This window comes from Callithrix jacchus, chromosome 6 (genome assembly GCF_049354715.1).
Source record: "Callithrix jacchus isolate 240 chromosome 6, calJac240_pri, whole genome shotgun sequence".
In the NCBI taxonomy this organism is placed as follows: Eukaryota; Metazoa; Chordata; class Mammalia; order Primates; family Cebidae; genus Callithrix; species Callithrix jacchus.
This window is the reverse complement of record NC_133507.1, coordinates 78,976,196-78,998,998: the sequence shown is the minus strand read 5'-3', so window position 1 is coordinate 78,998,998 and position 22,803 is coordinate 78,976,196. Positions and strand designations below refer to the sequence as shown.

Sequence of the window (22,803 nt, the reverse complement as noted above, 5' to 3'; positions counted from 1 at the left end):
TAAATGAACTCCGTTCTTAGTAACTGAATTTAAAACATAGATAATCATTCTATCTTCTTAGTTTTGGTTGCCAATGCAAATGAGTCAGAGGATTTGCTTCAGACACTGAAATAATTGTGTAACTCTGTAGTGGAAATTGCCATTGGAGAATAGTTGCTGACCTCACACTTGAAAAAAACTATTTAAAAGATGTGGAAACCAGATGTTTCAGTCACATTTCAGCCGCTGCTCTGAGAATTTATTGTAAGCAGCCCCTAACAGGCTGTTACTTCACTACAACTAAAGATATGATCATCTTAATTTACTTATTTCTCTTGCTATGGGAAGAGGCTCAAGGATGGGGATTCAAGGATGGAATTTTTCATAACTCCATATGGCTTGGTAAGAAACTTCACTCATTAACCTCTTGTTGAGAATGCCAATTATTTAAATCATGGAGAAGGAAATTAAAGCAGTAACTTTTTCTATTCTGTACAAGGCTGACGTTCTCAAAGAAAATGCTTAGGAAAGATAGCCTTTGGAATACAAATGCCTTTTTTTTTAAGTGCTCTTGTCCTCTAAAATTTAAAAACGGCATTTTATAAAGTGAATTGTTCAGTAGAAAATAGCAGTTAATATTTATATTCAATATGAAAATATATTTTCAAACTTTTCAAACCCGATGTAGTAGCACAATGAGGAGAATTTCTTTAACCAAGTGGAAACGCCAATATAGTCTTTTGTTTTTATGTCATTGCATTTGCAACCAGATTTCAGAATCATAACAGGTAAAGTGGAATATACAAAAATGTTATAATAATTGCTTTGTGTATTCTGAGCTGTAGTCTATATCTTAGTTTTTCCAAATATTTTTTACTATTTTGACAAAGCCAGCTTGTAATAGAGAAAAAAGTAAGAAATGTTTCTCCTTCTGAATGCATTCTTACCACTTTGATTCTTTCTGTTTGTACTATCCATACATACTTTTCTGACCCTTTTGTTAGACAAGGAAAGTTTCTTTTGCTATTTTGTTTAGGTAAATGTAAGGAATGACAAAGGCCAAACAGTTAAGATAAATAATAGATCAAAAAAGGAAAATGCAGAAAACCCCAAACACCCCTTATACTATAGTATGCTAAACACTGCTTTAATTCTTATGATACAAATTGATATTGCTCTACATTCATTATTGTGTTTAATAGCAAAAAAAAATTCTTGGGGAAAAATTGATAGATTCTTGCATAGAATAAAGAAATAAAGAGCAAAATTAACCTAGATTTTGGTTTTATGCTTGCTAAACAGCACAGTTGTAGAATATTTTCCCTTTTGGCATGTTTCTCTCTGGTAATAACTACAGCCATACAGATTTCATTAAAAAGGCTAATTTGTAGTGCACAGCCTTGCCACATATTTTTTTCAGCTTGAGCCAGTGAACTAATTTCATTGTGATCCATTTGGCCAAGACAGGATCTGGAATTTAGTAGAGGAATGAGCCCATCTCTTTTTGTTGTTGTTGTATACAATCAAATGTAGGAAATACACTCGTATTTGTCAGGATCTTTTTTTAAATGTTGTAAAGCTAGTAAGAATTAAATCTGTGCAGATAAACTTTGAAATGTTATCAAACTCTCTAATAATCAAGTAATTTGGAGTTGTCCTTTAACGTCTCATTGTATGTTACAAAAATATAAATCTGGACAATAGAAGTTCTGCCCCAGACGTAAAGAGAAGCAAATTCAAATGTCTGTTAATGTATGCTACAAATCTGGCTGTCAGGATAATTGTCAATTGCTTCAATCTAGGGCAAATTATTGATCAGTCAGCTTAGCACAGATGTTTACAGATGGTTGGATCAATATAATATTAGAAACAATTTAGGAAGGAAAGATAGTTGGATTAGAAGGCATAAATCCGTTAGCAACTATCAATAACAGGACACTTAAAATCTAGGGTGTCCCATCTTTTGCCTTCCCTGGGCTACTGGAAGAAGAAGAATTGTCCTAGGCAACTCGTAATGCTTTAAGAAAGTTAATGAATTTGTGATGGGCCACATTCAAAGCTGTCCTGGCAGGATGCAGGTTGGACAAGTTTACTTTAAATTCTCTGGTTGTGGTTCCAATCCGGTAAAATGATAAGGTAGAAGTAAAGAATCCCTGAGGCTTGTTTTAATTCTGGTATCATCTAATTTTTAAAATAGTACTTTAAACAAAACAAAAACAAATAATAATTAAGGACAAGATATTACTATCATTTTACATGGATCATGAGAATCAGAAACGCACAGATAAGCAATTATTTTTATTGCTGAATCTGGAAACGAAGGGAAAGGAAGGCAGGATGTGGTGCTTCACACCTGTAATCCTAGCACTATGGACAGCTGAGGTGGGCAGATTGCTTGAGCCCAGGAATTAAAAAGACCAGCCTGGACAACATGGAGAAACTCTATCTCTACAAAAAAATACAATTAGCTGAGTGTGGTGGTGCATGCCTGTAATCTTAGCCACTCAGGAGGCTGAAGTGAGAGGATCACTTGAGCCCAAGAGGCAGAGGTTTCAGTGAGCCATGACCTCACCAAAGCACTCCAGCCTGGGTGACAAAATGATATCCTGTCTCAAAAAAAAAAAAAAGAAAAGAAAAAGAAAGAAGGGAAAAGTAACATATCTTGGGCTCCTCCCATGGTCCAGAAACTATCATTATTCTTATTTGACAAATGAGGAAACTGAGGCTCATCAGGTTATACCAACTCCAGGATAGAAACAAAAGTGGAAACCAGAGTCAATTTCTACTGTTGCCACTCACTAAAAGGAGAAAACATTTATTGTATAAACAAATTTTCAGTTTTAATAAATGACTATTAACTAGATAAATTAATAAAATATTATTTCTTCTGAAAGGTAAAATTAGGATTTATTATACAAAGGTCCATCTCAATAGCTCAAAATTCTAAATTGAGAAATATATATATATATATATATATTTTTTTTTTTTTTTTTTTTTTAAAGACGGGGTTTCACCATGTTGGTCAGGCTGGTCTTGAACTCCCGACCTCAGGTGATCCACCCGCCTTGGCCTCCAAAGTGCTTGGATTACAGGCGTGAGCCACCACACCCAGCTGAGAAATATTTTTAATAAAACACCTTATTTAAAATTATCAGATACATACTCCAAGAGTTCTGTATTTGTTCATATGGCAAGACACTGGGAAGTTTGGTGCTGTTAGAGGACAATGTGGAATATTAATATTTAATAAATTAAATCAAAAAATTATAACATAAAAATTGTTTGCATTTCTGTTATTACATTATTACTAGACAAGTATCAGTAGGTACCAAAAGTTTAAGAAAAATTACTGAGGGTGGGAGGAAGGAGAAGAACAGAAAAGGTAACTATTGGATGCTGGGTTTAACTCCTGGGTGATGAAATAATCTGTACAACAAACCCCTGTGACGTGAGTTTACCTTTGTAACAAACCTTCACACGTACCCCCCGAATCTAAATTAAAGATTTTTTTTTAATGAAAAATTACTGGGAGGAAAATTTTAAATTATTATTTTTTTAATCCGTTACTTTTTTTTTTTTTTTTGAGACGGAGTCTTGCTCTCTCTCCCAGGCTGGGGTGCAGTAGCATGATCTCAGTTCACTGCAACCATGCCTCCCTGGTTCAAGCAATTCTCCTGCTTCAGCTTCCCGAGTAGTTGGGACTACAGGTGTGCACCACCATGCCTGGCTAATATTTTGTACGTGTAGTAGAGATGGAGTTTCACAATGTTGGCCAGGCTGGTCTCGAACTTCTGACCTCAGGTGCTGCACCTGCTTCGGCCTCCCAAAGTGCTGGGACAACAGGCATGAGCCACCGTGCCCAGCCAACACTAATTAATTTTTTCTATAAACATTACATTTCAATTTTGAAATAAAATATATAGAAAATCAGTTTGAGAAAACTGTATACATTAAAATAATTTCTACACATTTTTTTCAAATACAGGTCTTTTAATCTATATTCTCAGGAAACAGAATTTTAACATTTTTAATAATTAATAACAATCTCTGTTATAATACACAAGTAAGTTAAACATGCCTCCCATCTCTACCAAAAGCCTTAGTTTTCTTCTATTTCAAGATAAAGAAATTCAAAATACTCACTAGTGTCCAAGTTCCTTGAGGATAGACCCTGACCCACAGCACCTAGCAAAATACCCTGTGGTTTAATGCTCAAAATAACCAAATTGAAAACTAGTGAAAGTTTAATGAGGCTTTGTATATGAAGGACACTGGGCAGCAGGTAACCTTCAATGGAGAAACAACTTGACTCCTTGATGTTCCTGGTATTCTCTGACCTCGAGGATCAGATTGACTAAATCAGTGAGTAACGAGATTTACTATGTAATGTATAAGCACAGGATCCTTGGAGTTCAGAAAAACAGAAAATGCAAAGCAACCTCTCCTATTGAACTATGTCAGTGTCAACTTCAGCTTGGGTTGGAAAATAAAGAACTATATTTCTAATTCCCCTGGATTCATTTCTTGATGCCAAGAAACATATGTTCTCATTGAAAGTGGTCCTAATGGTGGCTGATTGCACAGGTTAGGATACAGAGACTTAACCACAATGTCAGACTACATAGAACTATTAGAACTAACTACAGAGCTGATGTTATGACTATTGTCCTGGGAATCTTTTCATGTTGTTTCTATGGTAGAAGGCACTCCAAACTCAAAACAATCCATTTAAACAGTAATATATTGGAAGACAACTCATGTATGACTTAACGCTGCCTAAAATATGTTGGGAAAAATATGTGAACTAAAAAAGACAAATCAGATAAAAAATTTGGGCATTAACTGGTAGTTAGGTGTGTCCAGTTTTTTCTCTGCTGTGTTTGAATCAATTTTTCTTTGCCTACTTTAGTATTTGCTTTGGATCCCTTCAGATCTTTCCTCAGTTTTTATTTGTTTACTAAATTCTTAACTGTATTGCATTAGTCATTTCCCTCAGTTGGATATTTTAGCTTATTTTTCTCCATCATGTGAACCTACATAATGGATCTGTCTTCACTGGTTTCTTTTGACTTCAACTCCTTTTTTTCCCCCATATTGCTTACCTTTGCAAGTTTTTATATAGCTTATATCCAAAAGAAAACCAAAACTTTATCACCTGCGGATAGTGTCACAATGCAATGTTTTATAAAAACTTTATTTTAGGCCGGGTGCGGTGGCTCACACCTGTAATCCCAACACTTTGGGAGGTGGAGGCAGATGGACCACTTGAGGTCAGGAGTTTGAGATCAGCCTGGCCAACATGGTGAAACCTCATCTCTACCAAAAATACAAAAATTAGCCGGGCGTGGTGGCACATTCCTGTAATCCTAGCTACGGGGGGAGATTGAGACAGGAGAATCACTTGAATCAGGAAGGAAAGAGATTGCAGTGAGCCAGCCTGGGCAACAGAGTAAGACTCCATCTCAAAAATAAAATAAAATAAATAAAAACTTTATTTCAGGCTATCATATCAAAAACATAATTTAGCCTCAAGTTTCTGTTTATAGCCCCAAATTCCCCTAAAATTCCCTACCATTTATCTCTTTCCCCAAAGCTTCCTAACAATGAAAACTTAGCCACCCAAGGCAGCCAACCCAGAAAGAAAGCCCTTTGGCAGGAACAGTAGCTGATGTAATCTTCCAGCTGAGGCCACAAAATATCCCCTGTTCTATAAGAAGAAATAACTGCTTTTATGACATCATGCGATTTTACAGAACGGGCAGCAGGTGTGTACCACAGAGAAGCACGTTCTGGGAAGTACAAGCTTACCTACGCAGAAGCTAAGGCGGTGTGTGAATTTGAAGGTGGCCGTCTTGCAACTTACAAGCAGCTAGAGGCAGCCAGAAAAATTGGTAATTAATTTCACAATGATTTTTCTTCTTTTTTATCCTTGGAGGAAAAAAAATTCACCTTTCCTAGACCCTAGCAAGACTTCTTTCTCCAACCCACTTCTGTTACATCACTAAGCCCCTAGGACATCTTTGCTCTCTGACTTCCCCTATCCATCTGCCTAGAGTTGACAGAAAGTTTCTAGTACCAGCAACTTATCTGGGGTCTTAATTCAGTGTTATCTAATAAAATAAAAATCAAAAGAAAATGAAAACCTCATTATTTCAATATCATTTAAATTTCTCATTAATTTCAATTCCATTGCTATTCATTTTTAGTATTGTTTTATCTCTTTTTTACTTCTGAGTATGGAGGCTGTTAAATGATACCATAGTACTATATTGAGTCTTACAAGGAAATTTACTTGGTAGGAGAAATATTGAATTTAATGGCTTTTTCCCCAATTTTTTACATTAAGTGGGAGAATGTATTCGTACTTCAGAATCAAAAGCTATAAGGAAAAGGAGGACAGGTAGGTCATGAGATAGAAGCAGAAAGAAACTGGGGAAATGGTATCAGAAGACCTGGAGAAAATCCCAGCAATCAACTGGTGTTATGTGCTTCTTTATAGAAAAGTGGATTGCTACCATCTCTTCTGGCCTTTGGGGAGAATGGGCCATCCCTATTCAGAACTCCTTTGCTGATGGGATAATGTTGGGCAAAACCAATACATTACTCAAGAAAAAAAAATAAGGGTTTTCTCAAATGCCCCCAAGTCTCCCCAGATGAATGCTGGTCTATAATCATGGATGGCATGGGGCAAAGTAAATGGGATGGTAGATACAAAGCCCATAGTCTTTACTAGCCATTCTGGACCTCTAGAAAAATTGCTCTTGGGCAGCACTGACAGATATGAAAACAGCCTCTGAGGCTGAGCAAGGTAAATAGGGCTGAGCCTTTGTTTGAAATGTATGAGAGAATTTATCCTTATTCAAATCTTTTAAAACATTACTAATATCAGGTCCGGTGCAGTGGTTCACACCTGTAACCCCAGCACTTTAGAAGGCTGATGCAGGAGGATTGCTTGACGCAAGAGGAGTTCAAGACTATCCTAGGCAACATAGTGAGACCTCATCTCTACAAAAATAAAAATAAAAAAATTAGCCAAGTGTGGTGGTGCGCACCTGTGGTCACTACTCTAAAGACTGAGGTGACAGGATTGCTTGAGCCCTGGAGGTGGAGCCTAGAGTGAGTTGTGTTCATGCCACTCCACTCCAGCCTGGATGACAGAGCATGACCGTGTTTCTAAATAGGCTGGGCTTGGTGGCTCATGCCTATAATCTTAGCACTTTGGTAGGTTGAGGTGGGCGGATCACCTGAGGTCAGAGATTCGAGGCCAGCCTGGCCAACATGGGGAAACCCCATTTCTACTAAAAATACAAAAATTAGCCAGGCATGATGCTGCATGCCTGTAATCCCAGCTATTCAGGAGGCTGAGGCAGGAGGATTGCTTGAACCCAGGAGGTAGATGTTGCAGTGAGCTGAGAGTGTGACACTGCACTCCAGCCTGCGTGAATGAGTGACATTCCATCTCAATAAATAAATAAATAAATATTACAAATATCTTAATTGATCCTGAAATAGAAATTAAATTACCACTTGAAAATATTTTGTTCAAAATTGATAAGTTCAGAAATTATTTCTTGGCATTCAGTAAGTCATTTGTGAAAAGAAGCCAGCTCTGAACTTAGATTAGTTTCATATCCACAATAATTTGTAGTCCATTTGCATTTTTTTCAAGTAAGAAGTAGTTTTCCAGTAAAAATCAGAAGTTACCTTTCATGTATATTCAAACTTTATCTAATTTAGAAAACAATGTTCTCCCTTTACATGGACTGGATTTGAGCAGTTGAGAAACTTACTGTTGGAAGTGGCTGCCTTTGCTAAGATGACTTTGGCTTAGCCAAGACAGTTTACCAGTTTAGTCCATAACTCTTTTTCTTCTTGCAGGATTTCATGTCTGTGCTGCTGGATGGATGGCTAAGGGCAGAGTTGGATACCCCATTGTGAAGCCAGGGCCCAACTGTGGATTTGGAAAAACTGGCATTATTGATTATGGGGTCCGTCTCAATAGGAGTGAAAGATGGGATGCCTATTGCTACAACCCACATGGTGTGTCAAAAATAATAACTTTATGTTTTGCAAAAACAGTTCCATGCTACTAAGAGATTGTTAAAAAAGAAATGGCTACTCTTCCAGAAATAATTGAATTTGGTAATGATAATTACTACTAATAACTGCAATTCAGAAAGTGCTTATACTACAACAGACACTGAGTTATGGTCCTTCATCTACACTTTCACTTAATATTCACAATTCTTCAAGGAGCTATTGCTATATCTATTTTATAAATCAGGAAATTGAAACTTAGAAGTTAAGTAACCCAAAATCAGAGAGTCAATAATGATTAGGCAGGTGGGTCTGAGATTTCAGATCTTCTCTGTACCAGGGAACTTCCCACCCATAAAGAAAAAGAAAATAAAAAAGCAGATTAAAAACTTCTCAGTGAATTAGCTAAAACAATAAAGTGGTGCTGCCAAATGTTAACTATTCAAAATTGTCCTTTCGATAGAACGGGGAAAGGAGACAAAGTAAACAAATTCTCTAATTTCTTTTTGTGTATATATATATACTTTGAAACTAAGAATGAGAATTCTATGGTTTAACAGTTATATATTGTACATACTAGTTAACGTTATACAGTATATATATACACACATATATACATATATATATATATATATATATATATTTTTTTTTTTTTTTTTTTTTTTTTGAGATGCAGTTTCACTTGTTACCCAGGCTGGAGTGCAATGGCGCGATCTCGGCTCACCACAACCTCCGCCTCCTGGGTTCAGGCAATTCTCCTCTCCTGCCTCAGCCTCCCGAGTAGCTGGGACTACAAGTGTGCGCCACCATGCCCAGCTTATTTTTGTATTTTTAGTAGAGATGGTGTTTCACCATGTTGACCAGGATAGTCTCCATCTCTTGACCTCGTGATCCACCCACCTCAGCCTCCCAAAGTGCTGGGATTATAGGCGTCAGCCACCACGCCTGGCCCAGTATATTTTTATTCATATTGTTTTCATGGTTGCTTGCAACTAGAAAATACTTAATGAGAAAATTAATTCATAATTACTATAAAAAATTATTCTTAGGTCATGTTCTAACAGAAAAATTAGGCTGTTCTTTTTGGATCTATTTCCTTCAGGACAATGGCGCTTTTTGTATGTTTTTTTGAGACTGAATCTTGCTCTATTGCCCAGGCTGGAGTGTGGCGGCATAATCATGGCTCACTGCAACCTCTGCCCCCCAGTTCAAGCGATTCTTCTGCCTCAGCCTCCCGAGTAGCTGGGATTAGAGGCAGGTACTATGCCCAGCTGATTTTGGTATTTTTAGTAGAGATGGGGTTTTACCATGTTGGCCAGGCTGGTCTCAAGTGATCTGCCCGCCTCAGCCTCCCAAAGTGCTGGGATTACAGGCGGGAGCCACTGTGCCCACCCCAACGTTGTTATAAAATATTACAGTATGTTACAAAGTCTTCCTGGCACTTAGGATCATAAATATCCTCAGATGTGTCCCATTTGGATTTACCCTATAAGAAATTCCGTAACACTGTAGGAGAGTTACATAGTGAGGTTCTAGTGTATTATTATAAAATCTATTATTTAATGATATTAGCAATTGAAGAACAATTTCTCAGGTCTACAACTAACCCATATCTCAAGATTATGTGTAGTCCAGGAAGAAATATTTTTGCCTAGAGCTACAACTAGTCTTAACTGAAGTAAAATCGAAATACTTAACAGTGCATTTATATAACTTTAACTTTCAAATCACTTTGACATGCTTTAAGCTTATTTAGTCCTATACTATACAGTGCTAATTTAGTCCTATATTTAGTTATGTCCCTAATATGTATCTTCCTTTTCTCCCTCTCTTACATTTTCTTAAACATGTTTATGCAGACCATGCTTCTTTCCCTCTCAAGAGCAACTCTTCTTTTCAAATATATTCCCTGATTCTTCTTTTACTTGATACTTTCAGTTCTCTGAGCTTCCATTGGATAATTTCCACAGATTAAACTCTAGGGTCATTGAAGAAGTGCTAATGAAAGTGTCCTTCAGGCCGGGCGCTGCGGCTCACGCCTGTAATCCTAGCATTTTGGGAGGCTGAAGTGGGTGGATCACCTGAGGTCAGGAGTTCAAGACCAGCCCGGCCACCATGGTGAAACCCCATCTTAAAAAAAAAAAAAAAAGAAAGAAAGGGTCCTTCAGTATTTCATTGTCCTTTCATAAGAATATAATCCAAATTGTAAATTATTATAAGTTGCTTTCTTTTCTCACAGAGGCTGAATACTTTTCACTCTGGGAATATGTGTATAGAATCCTGGGAGACTTGTTCTTACCCAATTCTCAGTGCATTTAGCTCACTTTTGGATTTCATGGTATGCTGATTATTTAGTATGTGGTTAACTTGAAGGAGACAAGACTTGACTGCCTAAACTAGCATTAGGGGAACAGCTCACTGAAACATCACTGGAATAAAAAAACCATAATGGTTTCAGAAAAATGCAATCATTATTGATTAATCAATGTCACCAAGTTAGAGCTGATATTCTAAATAATAGATGAGGCAGTAACTAGATGTAACATAAAATATAGATCTAAATAAACATAGCCAAATAGGCAGTCAAATTAGTTCAATATTTGAATTTTTTCTAATCTAATAATATATACAACAAAGATTGGATACTATGAGATGGAGCAATTCACTCCTAAAGCTGGCAATGTACATGCTTATGCAGGTATACAAACTATGTGTTACATATTTTATCATACAATAAGAATAGCTTAGAGGTTGCATAACATCCTTTAATTGTTTTCTGTATTTTATGCTTAGAATAACCCTGTGTGATAGATAATGGGAAAGGCATGGTTATATTTATTTTACCAATGAAGAAAATAAAGTGTACAGTGGTTACCGAGCTTGAACTAGATGCTTGACCTTCATTTGTTGCTCCCCGGCCTTTCTAAGCTCCTGTTCTGCTTTGATGAAATAAAGCATTACCTGACATGGAATTAAAATTAACCAGGGCTTTTCCTAGCTTTCCCTCTAGGTCATATTGAAAACCACTGATTCTGATAGACCGTTTTTGTTTTGTTTTATGTGTGATTATTTTTCTTATGACAAGTTATAACATATTGAAATCTGTAAAATGATGAATGACTTGGGAAAAGCAAACATGAATATCTCCATCAAATCCTAAAATATTAAGATTAGGGTATTAGTTTAAAATCAGTAAAGGCAGTATACAGAATAATTACAAATTATTCCTTTAAAGTGGATTAGAATGACTTTAGGTCTCTTTCGATCCTGAAATTGTATAATGATTTTCCAAACAGAATTTATGAGATCCATTATTCTAAGTGCTTGTGGCCTTGAAGACATATGGTGACACCGCAGGGCAAAGTCCCTACCATCTTGATAGTGCGATTTGTAATATAAATGTATATATATTTGTCAAAATACATAGACATAGGCCGAGTGCTGTGGCTCATGCCTGTAATACTAGCACTTTGGGAAGCTGAGATGGGTCCATCACCTGAGGTCAGGAGTTCAAGACCAACCTGGCCAACATGGCAAGAACCTATCTCTACTAAAAATATAAAAATTAGCTGGATGTGCTGGCTCATGCCTGTAATCCCAGCTATTCAGGAGGCTGATGAGGCATGAGAATTGCTTGAACAATTGTGGAGACTACAGTGAGCCAAGATTGTACTACTGCACTCCAGCCTGGGCAACAGAACCAGAACCAAACTCCATCTCAAAAAAAAAAAATACATAGGCGTGTGCACAAAAGACTTGTTCATGTTATGCCTTAAGAGATAAAATAAAGCAAAAGTATAAACAGAAGCACAATTAATTACTTTTTAAAGTTTTTTAAACTTTATTTTTATTTTTTTGCCCAGGTTGGCCTCAAACTCCTAGGCTCATGGGATTCTCCTACCTCAGCCTCACAAGTATCTGGGACTAAGGGTGAGCATCACTGCACCCAGCCATTTTTTTCTTACTATATTTAATTTTTAATAATTCATGGCTGGGTACAGTGGCTCATATCTATAATTTCAGCATTTTCAGAGGCAGAGGCAGGAGGATCACTTGAGGTCAGGAGTTCAATACCAGTCTGAGCAGCATAGCAAGAACACTTTCTACAAAAAACAAAAAAAAATTACCCGGGCTTGGTGGCACATGCCTGTCACCCCAGCTACTTGGGAGGTTGAAGTGGGAGGATCACTTGAGCCAAGGAATTCAAGGCTGCAATGAGCTAAGATTGGGTCATTGCACTCCAGCCTGGGTGACAGAGAGAGATCTTGTCTCAAAATATGAAAATAAAAGTAAATTTAAAAAATAATAATAAAATAAATTCAAAAGAGTTCTTCATGTTCATTTTAGAGAATTTAGTAACTATTGATGAAAAAATACATTTATTCTTTAGTATGAAAAATACATTTATTCTTTAGCTAAAAGTATACATAATATACAATAGATGCTAAGCCATTTAATATTTCATAAAAAGTAATACATTGCTAAGAAATGTCATTTTTAATGGAGATAATGTTTTTCCTAATGCTTTGGGGTTTTTTGTTTTTTTTTTCTTCTCATTTCAGCAAAGGAGTGTGGTGGTGTCTTTACAGATCCAAAGCGAATTTTTAAATCTCCAGGCTTCCCAAATGAGTATGAAGATAACCAAATCTGTTACTGGCACATTAGACTTAAGTATGGTCAGCGTATTCACCTGAGTTTTTTAAATTTTGACCTTGAAGATGACCCAGGCTGCTTGGCTGACTATGTTGAAATATATGACAGTTACGATGATGTCCATGGCTTTGTGGGAAGGTACGTGTGGTTCCCCATATAGAAAGTTAAATGAATGTCAAGTATTTTATTTGATGCTTCTTTAATTTTCCCTCCACTGTTCCTATAATATTGACTTTGGAATAGTTCTACTCTCCTAAAATACCATATCATTTTTCTTTTTTTTTTTGAGATGGAGTTTCGCTCTTGTTACCCAGGCTGGAGTGCAATGGCGCGATCTCGGCTCATCACAACCTCCACCTCCTGGTTCAGGCATTTCTCCTGCCTCAGCCTCCTGAGTAGCTGGAATTACAGGCACACGCCACCATGCCCAGCTAATTTTTTTTGTATTTTTTTAGTAGAGACAGGGTTTCACCATGTTGACCAGGATGGTCTCGATCTCTTGACCTCGTAATCCACCCGCCTCGGCCTCCCAAAGTGCTGGGATTACAGGCTTGAGCCACCGTGCCCAGCCACACCTTATGATTTTTCAACAAAGATTTTCCTTAGCTGGCTGCTACAACATACTTATTAAAGTAGTGAGAGCTGCCTTTTGATTATGGCTAAGTTGTAACAACTAGTCTATTTTATAAACACCTCAAGATCTGACAATAGGGGGAAGAAAGATATGAATCGCAAAAATTGTTCAGGTTTTTAAGTTCTAATTTCTTACAATCTTAAAAATGATTGTAAGGCGGGGCACAGTGGCTCAGGCCTGTAATTTACACTACTTTGGGAGGCCAAGGTGAGCAGATCATCTGAGACCAGCCTGGCCAACACGGTGAAACGCAGTCTCTACTAAAAATACAAAAATTAGCTGGATGTAGTGGCAGGCACCTGTAATCTCAGTTACTCAGGAAGCTGAGGCAGGAGAAATGCTTGAACCCAAGGATTTGGGTGGAGGCTGCAGTGGGCCGAGATCGCACCACTGCACTCCAGCCTGGGTGACAGAGCAAGACAGTGTTTAAAAAAAAAAAAAGATTAAAAATTCAGTAATTGTTGCCTTTCTTCTTCCTACAAAGCATTGTGCTAAGCATTATGGATGTAAGTAAGGTAAATAAGCACACACCACCATGCCCAGCTAATTTTTTGTATTTTTAGTAGAGACGGGGTTTCACCATGTTGACCAGGATGGTTTCGATCTCTTGACTTCGTGATCCACCCACCTTGGCCTCCCAAAGTGCTGGGATTATAGGCTTGAGCTACCGCGCCCGGCCCCCTTTCTCTCTTTAATATTTTTCCTTTGGCTTTTCAACATGCTAGAACACAATCTTTTTTATCACACTCCAATTCGTTCATATACTTCGAATTTTTGAATTTTGAGTCTCTTATGACATATTGCAAAATTAAAGAGTGTATAATTAGATATTTTATATATTCAGGTCCCTACCTAATAACCCCTATTTTAGACTATCAGTTTATCAACACACTATCAGTTTTCAATTCTCTATTATACATGATATTAATTTAATGGGAAAAAATGGTAGTGGGGACAATTTAAAAATGACAGACTCAATCGCTTTTTATGTTGATTTTGAATGTGTAACTTAAATACAAAGAAAACCAAAGGCATTTCTTGCAAAAATGAATAGTTTTTGAAGGGAAAGTATTTTTGGTTTTGTTTTCTTCTTTAGCTGACAGACTACTGCTATAGAAAAATATAGTTTATAAAGATAGTTTAATGATGCCACGAAACAGAATTGGGGGAATTAAGAATAAAGTACAGGTGGGCACACCTGTGGTCCTAGCTACTTCGGAAGCTGAGGCAGGAGGAGCACTTTAGTCCAGTAGTTCTGGGCTATAGTCCGCTATGCTGATGGGGGTGTCCACACTAAGAGCAGCATGGCCAACATGGTGAAAACCCACTCTACTAAAAGTACAAAAATTAGCTAGGTGTGGTAGCACATGCTTGTAATCTTGGTTACTCAGGAGGCTGAGGCAGGAGAATTGCTTGAACCCAGGAGGGAGAGGTTGCAGTGAGCTGAGATTGCACCACTGCACTCCAGCCTAGGTGACAGAGTGAGACTCTGTTTCAATAAAATAAAATATCATCAATATTGTAAGATTATTTCAAATAACAAACTTACAAATCCAGGTAAAATAACAATAGAAATTTTAAAAACTATGAAATAATGAGCTATTACTTAGAGGCTTAATTATCAATAAGAGTCACTTTACTAGCTGTATAATATTCATTTGTGTGACACATCTTTTTTATAAAAATTCCCTTTCAGATACTGTGGAGATCAGCTTCCAGATGACATTATCAGTACAGGTAAGATTCTAAATTGAGGACCAAAACTGTGATTTTTTTTTTTTGTACAGTGTCCCTGAAAGTGAAGGGACACTGTAAAATGGTAAATAATAGTTATTATTCACTTTTCAAAGTTGAAAGAACCAAGACCAGATGTGTAGCTTGCTAGCTTGTAAAATGCAAAAAAAAAAAATTGCTTATACTTAAAGATTTATGCTGCTACTGCTTGCACGAAAAATTGTAGACTCTTGTTCTTTGCGGAAAATGTATCTGAGTCTTCAATTTCCAAATTCATAAATATTGCTTAGCTTATGATTTCCATAAGTGTGCCAATAAAATGGCTGAAAGTTTTCATTGATAAAGGGTTAAAGTAATTTATAATGTCAGTAAAAATTTTTGTCACTAAAACAATCTTATATCAAATTCATTATATTTTTATCTTAGTATTCTCCAGAAAATGTTTTGACCAGGATGGTCTCAATCTCTTGACCTGGTGATCCACCCGCCTCGGCCTCCCAAAGTGCTGGGATTACAGCGCCCGGCCCTCCTTTCTTTTTTTTTTGAGATGGAGTCTTGCTTTATCACCCAGTCTGGAGTGCAGTGGCATAATCTTGGCTCACTGCGTCCTCCACCTCCCGGGTTCAAGTGATTCTCTTGCCTCAGCCTCCTGAGTAGCTGATTACAGGCAAGCACCACCACACTCAGCTAATTTTTGTATGTTTAATAGAGACAGGGTTTCACCATGTTGGCCAGGCTGGTCTCAAACTCCGGACCTCAAGTGATCTGCCTGCCTTGGCCACCCAAAGTGTTGGGATTACAGGCATGAGTCACTGAACCCAGCCGCGGCCGAGATTGCGCCATTGCACTCCAGGCTGGGTAACAAGAGCGAAACTCCGCCTCAAAAAAAAAACAAAGAAAAAGAAGATATAAGACAGTTAGTATAAAATCCTGTCAAGCATAATACTATTAACGTTTTGATCTGGTTTTCTTCTTAAATATATGCTTACTCAACCCAGGATATATATATATTATGAAACAAAAATAGAAAATAAAGAAATTAGCCAAGCATGATAGCTTATGCCTGTAATCCCAGCACTTTGGGAGGCTGAGATGAGAGGATCGCTTGAGCCTCAGGAGTTGAGACCAGCTTGGGCAACATGATGAAACACTGTCTCTACAAAAAAATACAAAAGTTGGCTGGGCATGGTGGCTCACACCTGTAATCCTGGGACTTGGAGAGGCTGAGGTGGGTGGATCACTTGAGGTCAGGAGTTCGACAACCTGGCCAATATGGTGAAACCCCAACTCTACTAAAAACACGAAAAATTAGCCAGGTGTGGTGGTGCACACCTGTAATACCACTTACAGGAGGCTAAGGCAGGAGAATCACTTGAACCTGGGAGGCAGAGGTTGTAGTGAGCTGAGATGGCTCTACTGCACTCTAGCCTGGGTGACAGAGTAAGACTTCACCTCAAAAAAAATTTTAAATACAGTTAGCCAGGCATCCTGATGCGTACCTGTAGTCCCAGCCTGCAGTCCCAGGCTAAGGTAGAAGGATCACCTTAGTCCAGGCAGGTTGAGGCTGTAGATAGCCATGATCATGCCACTGCTCTCCAGCCTGGGAGACAAAGTGACATCCTGTCTCAAAAAAAAAAAAAGAAAGAAAGGAAAGAAGAGGGGGAGGAAGAAGGAAGGAAGGAAGGAAGGGAGGGAGGGAGGGAGGGAGGGAGGGAGGGAGGCAGGCTGTCCATAAGAAAGAAAGAAAGGAAAACTGTCCGTAATCCTACCATATTAATAAGAGATAAAAGTCAGCATGTGCTTACTCTACTTACCTCTCCATCCCAGAAAGGCATTTGATAACTCTGTAGTGACCATCCTTCCAAATGTCTTTCTATTATATAAACATCACATACATGGATACTATGAACATATTTCCAAATCAGAGTATGATACTTAGACCATTCAAATTCTTTTTCATGCCTGCCTAATAGGTCACTGTATGGATATACCATAATCTGTTATGTACTAATATTTAACATCCTGAAGGTGTTTGATTCTGATTTTTTTCTTCTGTTATTCAATGTTTCAATGAACATTTTAAAACCTCTGTCTTTTTTTTTTTTTTTTTTTGAGATGGAATTTTGCTCTTGTTACCCAGGCTGGAGTGCAATGGTGCGATCTCAGCTCACCGCAACCTCCACCTCCTGAGTTCAAGCAATTCTCCTACCTCAGCCTCCCGAGTAGCTGGGACTACAGAAGCATGCCACCATGCCCAGCTAATTTTTTGTATTTTTAGTAGAGATGGGGTTTCCCCTTGTTGACCCGGATGGTCTTGATCTCTTGACCTCGTGATCCACCCGCCTCAGCCTCCCAAAGTGCTGGGATTATAGGCGTGAGCCACCGCGCCCAGCCTAAAACCTCTGTCTTTATTCAGTAGTGCTACATTAAAAAAAAATAGATTCCTACAGTGCCAATTTACTTTTCTTCTTTCTTCTCTTTTTCTTTCTTTTTTTTTTTCTGATACGAGGCTCATTCTGTCACCCAGGCTGGAGTGCAAGGGGGCACCATCACAGCTCACTACAGCCTCAAACTCCTGGGTTCCAGTAATTTTCTCGCACAAGACTAAATTTTTTATTTTTAGTAGAGACGGGATCTTACTATGTTGCTCAGCTGATCCTGGAGTCCTGAGTTCAAGCTATCCTCCTGCCTTAGCTTCCCAAAGTGCTGGGATTAAGGTGTAAACCACCTCACTTAACTGACCCCCAATTTGCATTTTCTTTTTTTTTATACAGGGGTGTCAACTCATACCTAACCAATTTGCACTTTAACCAGCTGAATGTTCTCTGAATTCTCTCACAATAGAAGAGCAAAAAAGTATCATTAATAACCTAAACTCAATTTTTGGTAGTGTTTTTGAACACCTATGAATTGCCTATGAATTTATATTTCTTACATATTCCTTTTGGCGCTTTTGTCTTTCTCGTTTTTATTTCCAGCAGCTCTTTGTGTATTAGAGATATTAACCCTATTTTCTCTCTGTCTCATACAAAAATGCTTTTTATATTTAGGCAAATCTTCCAAATAGGAGAAAATAGCAGTCAGAGAATCAGAGCATGAACTTGGAAACCAGACTGCCTGTGCTCAAATATGACTCGGCCAATTTAGTTCTGTTGCTTCGGGCGAGCTACTTAGTCACTCTGTGCCTCAGTTTCTTATCTGTAAAATGAATATTTAAAAAGTACCCTGGCTGGGCGTGGTGGCTCAAACCTGTAATCCCAGCACTTTGGGAGGCCAAGGCAGGCAGATCACGAGGTCAGGAATCAGAGACCAGCCTGACCAACATAGTGAAACCCCATCTCTAAAAAAAAAAAAGAAAAAAGTATCCCCCTCACCTCACAACTTTGTTGTGGGGGGTTAAATGAGTTAATAGATAACAGCAAGCATTAGGAATGTATATGGTGTGTGTGTGTGTGTGTGTGTGTGTGTGTGTGTGTGTGTATTTGTAATTAATTTGGATTTGGGATCTGGATTAAGAAGGTCTTCCCCAGACTAAGTGTAGTGGCTCATGCCTGTGACCCAAGCATTTTGGGAGGCCAGGGTAGCAGGATCACTTGAGCACAGAAGTTTGAGACCAGCCTGGGCAACGGAGTGAGATCCTGTCTCCTAAAGCAAACAAACAAAAAGAAGGGCTTTGCCTCCTGAAAAAGATAAATATTGCTATATTTTATGTTCTATAATAAAGTTTTTCCTTTCTGCTTAGCACATTTTGGTCTTTATATGCAGGTAAAATGTGTTTAGGTACTCTGTGTAAAGTAGGAATATAGCTCCGTTTCTTACAAATGTGAAACTTGTTACTCTGACATAATTTAGTAAATAACTCATCCACCCATCACTGATCTGACCTGCCTGCCATTCTCCTGTAATTCAGCAATGTTCCTTCTACAAAGAGTCTTTTAAATACAATAGATAGGCCTATTTGGTGGCTCATGCCTATAATTCCAGCACTTTGGGAGGCTGAGGCCAGTGGATCACCTGAGGTCAGGGGTTTGACCAGCCTGGCCAACATGGTGAAACCCTGTCTCTACTAATAATACAAAAAATCAGCCGGGTGTGGTGGTACGTGCCTGTAATCCCAGTTACTTAGGAGGCTGAGGCAGGAGAATCACTTGAGCCCAGGAGGTGAAGGTTGCAGTAAGCCAAGATCATGCTACAGCACTCCAGCCTGGGCGACAGAGTGAGTGAGACTCTGTCTCAGTAATAAATAAATCAACAGAATTTCCCGTAGATAGATTGGAGAACCAAAGGAAAAAATACAAAAATCCCTTACCCTGCTCCATGCAGTAATGAAACCACAGACTCTTCAGCTTGAGAATCGACCTCTGAATTCTGGGAATCTTGTTCATGTATTCTTATATTTTCCTGTGAGAATTAAGTGTCTTTGAATTTTCAGCCAAATCAAAGGAGAGTAACATCTTTGTTCTTTTGCCTCCTTCCCCACAACAGGAAATGTCATGACCTTGAAGTTTCTAAGTGATGCTTCAGTGACAGCTGGAGGTTTCCAAATCAAATATGTTGCAGTGGATCCTGTATCCAAATCCAGTCCAGGAAAAAATACAAATACTACTTCTACTGGAAATAAAAACTTTTTAACTGGAAGATTTAGTCACTTATAAAAAAAGAAAAATGATGATAAAAAATAGAGTGTTTATGTCTGAATCTTTTGGAACTCTTTGATCTCACTGTTATTATTGTTAACATTTATTTATTATTTTTCTAAATGTGAAAGCAATACATAATTTGGGGAAAATTGGAAAATACAGGAAACTTTAAAAGAGAAAATGAAACCTCTTATAATCCCTCTGCATAGGGAATAACAAGCGTTAACATTTTTATATTTTTTTCTTTCAGTCATTTTTCTATTTGTGGTATATGTATATATGTGCCTAATGTATTTTTATTTGAAATTTTGGAATCCTACTCTACATAAAGTTTGATATCATACTTTTTACATCTTGGACTTTATAAACATTTTCTAAGATCATTGTATATTCTACAGAAACATGATTTTAAATAGCTGTAAAATATTCTATGATATGAATGTTTCATATATTATTTAAGTCTGTCTCTATTGTTGGAATTTCAGGTTGTTTTCATAAATATTGTTGCAATAAATATCCTTGAACACCCATATTTATGCACCTCCCTAATTATTTAAGACAAGAACCTGGAAATAGAATTACTGAATCAAAGGTTATTTAAAACAAAATTTTCTGGTTTGATAGGCAAAAAATGAGGCCTCATTGTAGTTTGAATTTGCGTTTATTCATGAGATTGATGGTTACATAATTTTTTGTTAACACTATTTCTTTTGTGAATTATTTTTCCATGGATTTTTGCGCTATTTTTAAAAACTGGTATAATCTTCTCTATTGATCTGTAAGAAATTATTATATATGTCCATGTTTGTCACATATGTTGCGATTTAATTTTTAGTTTGTAGTTTGTCATTTACTTTTACAGGGTTTTTAATATATATCAAATGTTAAAATTTATTTGCTATTATACTTGTTGATTTTGCTGAGGTCTCTGTTCTCATATTTATGTTTAGGACTATCAAAAGACAAAATTACAACAAATTTAGTTTAGACATCTTAATTGGCTTTTATTTGCATTTCTAGAATTAGGCAACATCTCATTTTTTTTTTTTTTTTTTTTTTAAAGATGGGGTTTCACTATGTTGGTCAGGCTGGTCTTGAACTCCCGACTTCATGTGATCCACCCACCTTGGCCTCCAAAGTGCTTGGATTACAGGCATGAGCCACTATGCCTGGCCAGCACCTCATTTTTACAATAGAATGAGTGTTCTGATGAGCTGAGCAGCGGAGGTTCGTTTTATTGACATAAAAGGGCTGAGGAGAATAGAAACAGAAAACAAAAAGCAGACTGGTTGTTTCGAAGTTACTTTTCTTATGAAATTTAAAGCAGAGGCAACTTCCTTATCATGCCAGTTAAAACTGGTCTGTTTGAGGGTTTGGCTATTATCTATCTATGTCTCTTGACTTCTTGGAAGGTAAGATAAACAACTAATTTCGAGTTGGTGCTGTGAAACTTTAGCATGAGTGACTCCATTTTGGTTTGGTATGTTGGGACTGGTGTAGAAGCTAAGTCCAAACCAATGAACTCCTATAACTTTATTTAAGAGGTTAAAAATTCCCATTATAAGATATGACATGTATTCATCTGTATTTTATTTTATTCTTTTGTCACTTCACCTTTTTGGGGAGAAAAACACAGTTGTTACTCTGTATATGAGGGGTGTTGTGGCTCAGATGATACCCCAGAGTATGACACTTTGGGATGCTGAGTACTTTGAACTAAAGGAGATTGGAAGGCTTCAGAAGCAAGCTCTCTGTAACCTCCTTCTTCCCTCTTCCCTCTTGCCCCTCTTCCTCTTTCAAAGCAAGTCATAGAAACCAGATTCATCGGGCCAGTGGCTCACTCCTGTAATCCCATCACTTTGGGGGCTGAGGCAGAAGGATTTCTTAAGCTCAGGATTTCAAAGCCAGCCTGGTGACATAGCAAGACCTCATCTCTAAAAAAAAAAAATCAAAATATTATCTGGGCATAGTGTCACATGCCTGTAGTCCCAGCTACTTGGGAGGCAGAGGCAGGAGGATCACTTGAGCCCAGGAATTTGAGGCTGCAGTGGAGCTATGGTTTTGTCACTGAACTCCAATCTGGGAGACAGAGCGAGATCCTCCTTCCTTAAACAAACAAACAAAAAAGCAACCAGAACCAGAATTCCTCTTCCTCAAGTCTGGTTACAGAAACTAAAACTCCTCTCTGCAAAGGAAGCCATAAAACCTAAAAAGGTCACTCAGTTCTCCTTCTCCCTTACAGACCCTCATTCCAGAAGGGTCCTGCCCCGGAACCAGAAGGAAGGAATACTACACAGAGAGGCCAAGAAGAATCTAAACAGACAGGTCTTGATGGGCCTCCCAACTTGGTCTATCACCATCAGGTCACACAATTTGTCCAATCACATCTCTACATGGCTGTCTATTCTTCATCAAAACTAAATAAAAAAGTACAATTTTCCTTGGGTCTTTGGGTCTTCATTTAAAATTTTGATTAAACACATTTATAATGCTTTTTTCTTGTTAGCCTGCCTTTGTTATAGGACTGTTGGCTTTTTGATATTAAGAAATGTTATCACACCTTTCTATCCCTAAACAGGCAATGATTACCATCTAATTAAATTAAACAAAAATGCATGTGCCAAGCACTGTTTTAGGCACTTGAGGAACACCAGAAAACGGAAGGAACAAAAATCCCTAGGTTTGAGGAGCTTATGTTCTGGTGGACAGAAAGAGATAATAATTAATATACATAATAAATAAACTACATTTTAGACATAGGTTAGAGACTCTAACCTATGAACATTAAGAACTACTGACCTGATCATCAGTGACTTGGTTGGGCAATTTCAGTGGGGAGGAGGCAAAGGCCCAGCTGAAGTGTGTGAAGAGTGAACCAGAGGAGAGAGGAGAGGTATTGGAGACACTGGGCTTGGCTAACAAGGAAGTGGTAGCTGTAAGGACAAGTGGGCTGAAAGCTGGTTTTCTTGATGGGAATGAATGAACTCAGCTGGGAGAGCTGCTGGGGCCATTTCTTGGAGTCCATATAGTTCTGAGGCCCCTGGAAAAAAGCAAATGACACCCTGAAAAGGGGGAGCCTGGAGAGATTGTAACAGAGGAATGGGCTGACTTAAGAGAGAGCACTCA

General features: G+C 37.9%; 2 protein-coding genes across 6 annotated transcripts in view; one reads left to right on the top strand and one right to left on the bottom strand.

Annotated features, from left to right (window-relative positions):
* Positions 1-22,803, bottom strand: part of NMI (N-myc and STAT interactor) — a 120,825-nt gene that overhangs the window by 84,204 nt on the left and 13,818 nt on the right. Inside the window, exon 2 of one of the 4 annotated variants that reach the window (XM_078327801.1) lies at positions 19,347-19,438. The exons of the other annotated variants lie outside the window; for them this stretch is intronic. The gene's annotated coding sequence lies outside the window, so the exon portion shown is untranslated. The remainder of the gene's footprint in view (positions 1-19,346; positions 19,439-22,803) is intronic. 4 annotated transcript variants of the gene reach the window in all.
* TNFAIP6 (TNF alpha induced protein 6) lies at positions 210-20,209 on the top strand. 2 transcript variants are annotated; one of them, XM_002749454.7, is made up of 6 exons: positions 210-381; positions 5,733-5,870; positions 7,858-8,019; positions 12,579-12,807; positions 15,000-15,040; positions 19,523-20,209. In XM_002749454.7, the coding sequence occupies exons 1-6, from the start codon at positions 288-290 to the stop codon at positions 19,690-19,692; spliced, it is 834 nt and encodes a 277-aa protein (XP_002749500.1). In that variant the 5' UTR covers positions 210-287; the 3' UTR covers positions 19,693-20,209. The 2 variants fall into 2 exon arrangements, with proteins under 2 accessions (XP_002749500.1, XP_054113621.1); XM_054257646.2 differs by lacking the exon at positions 5,733-5,870.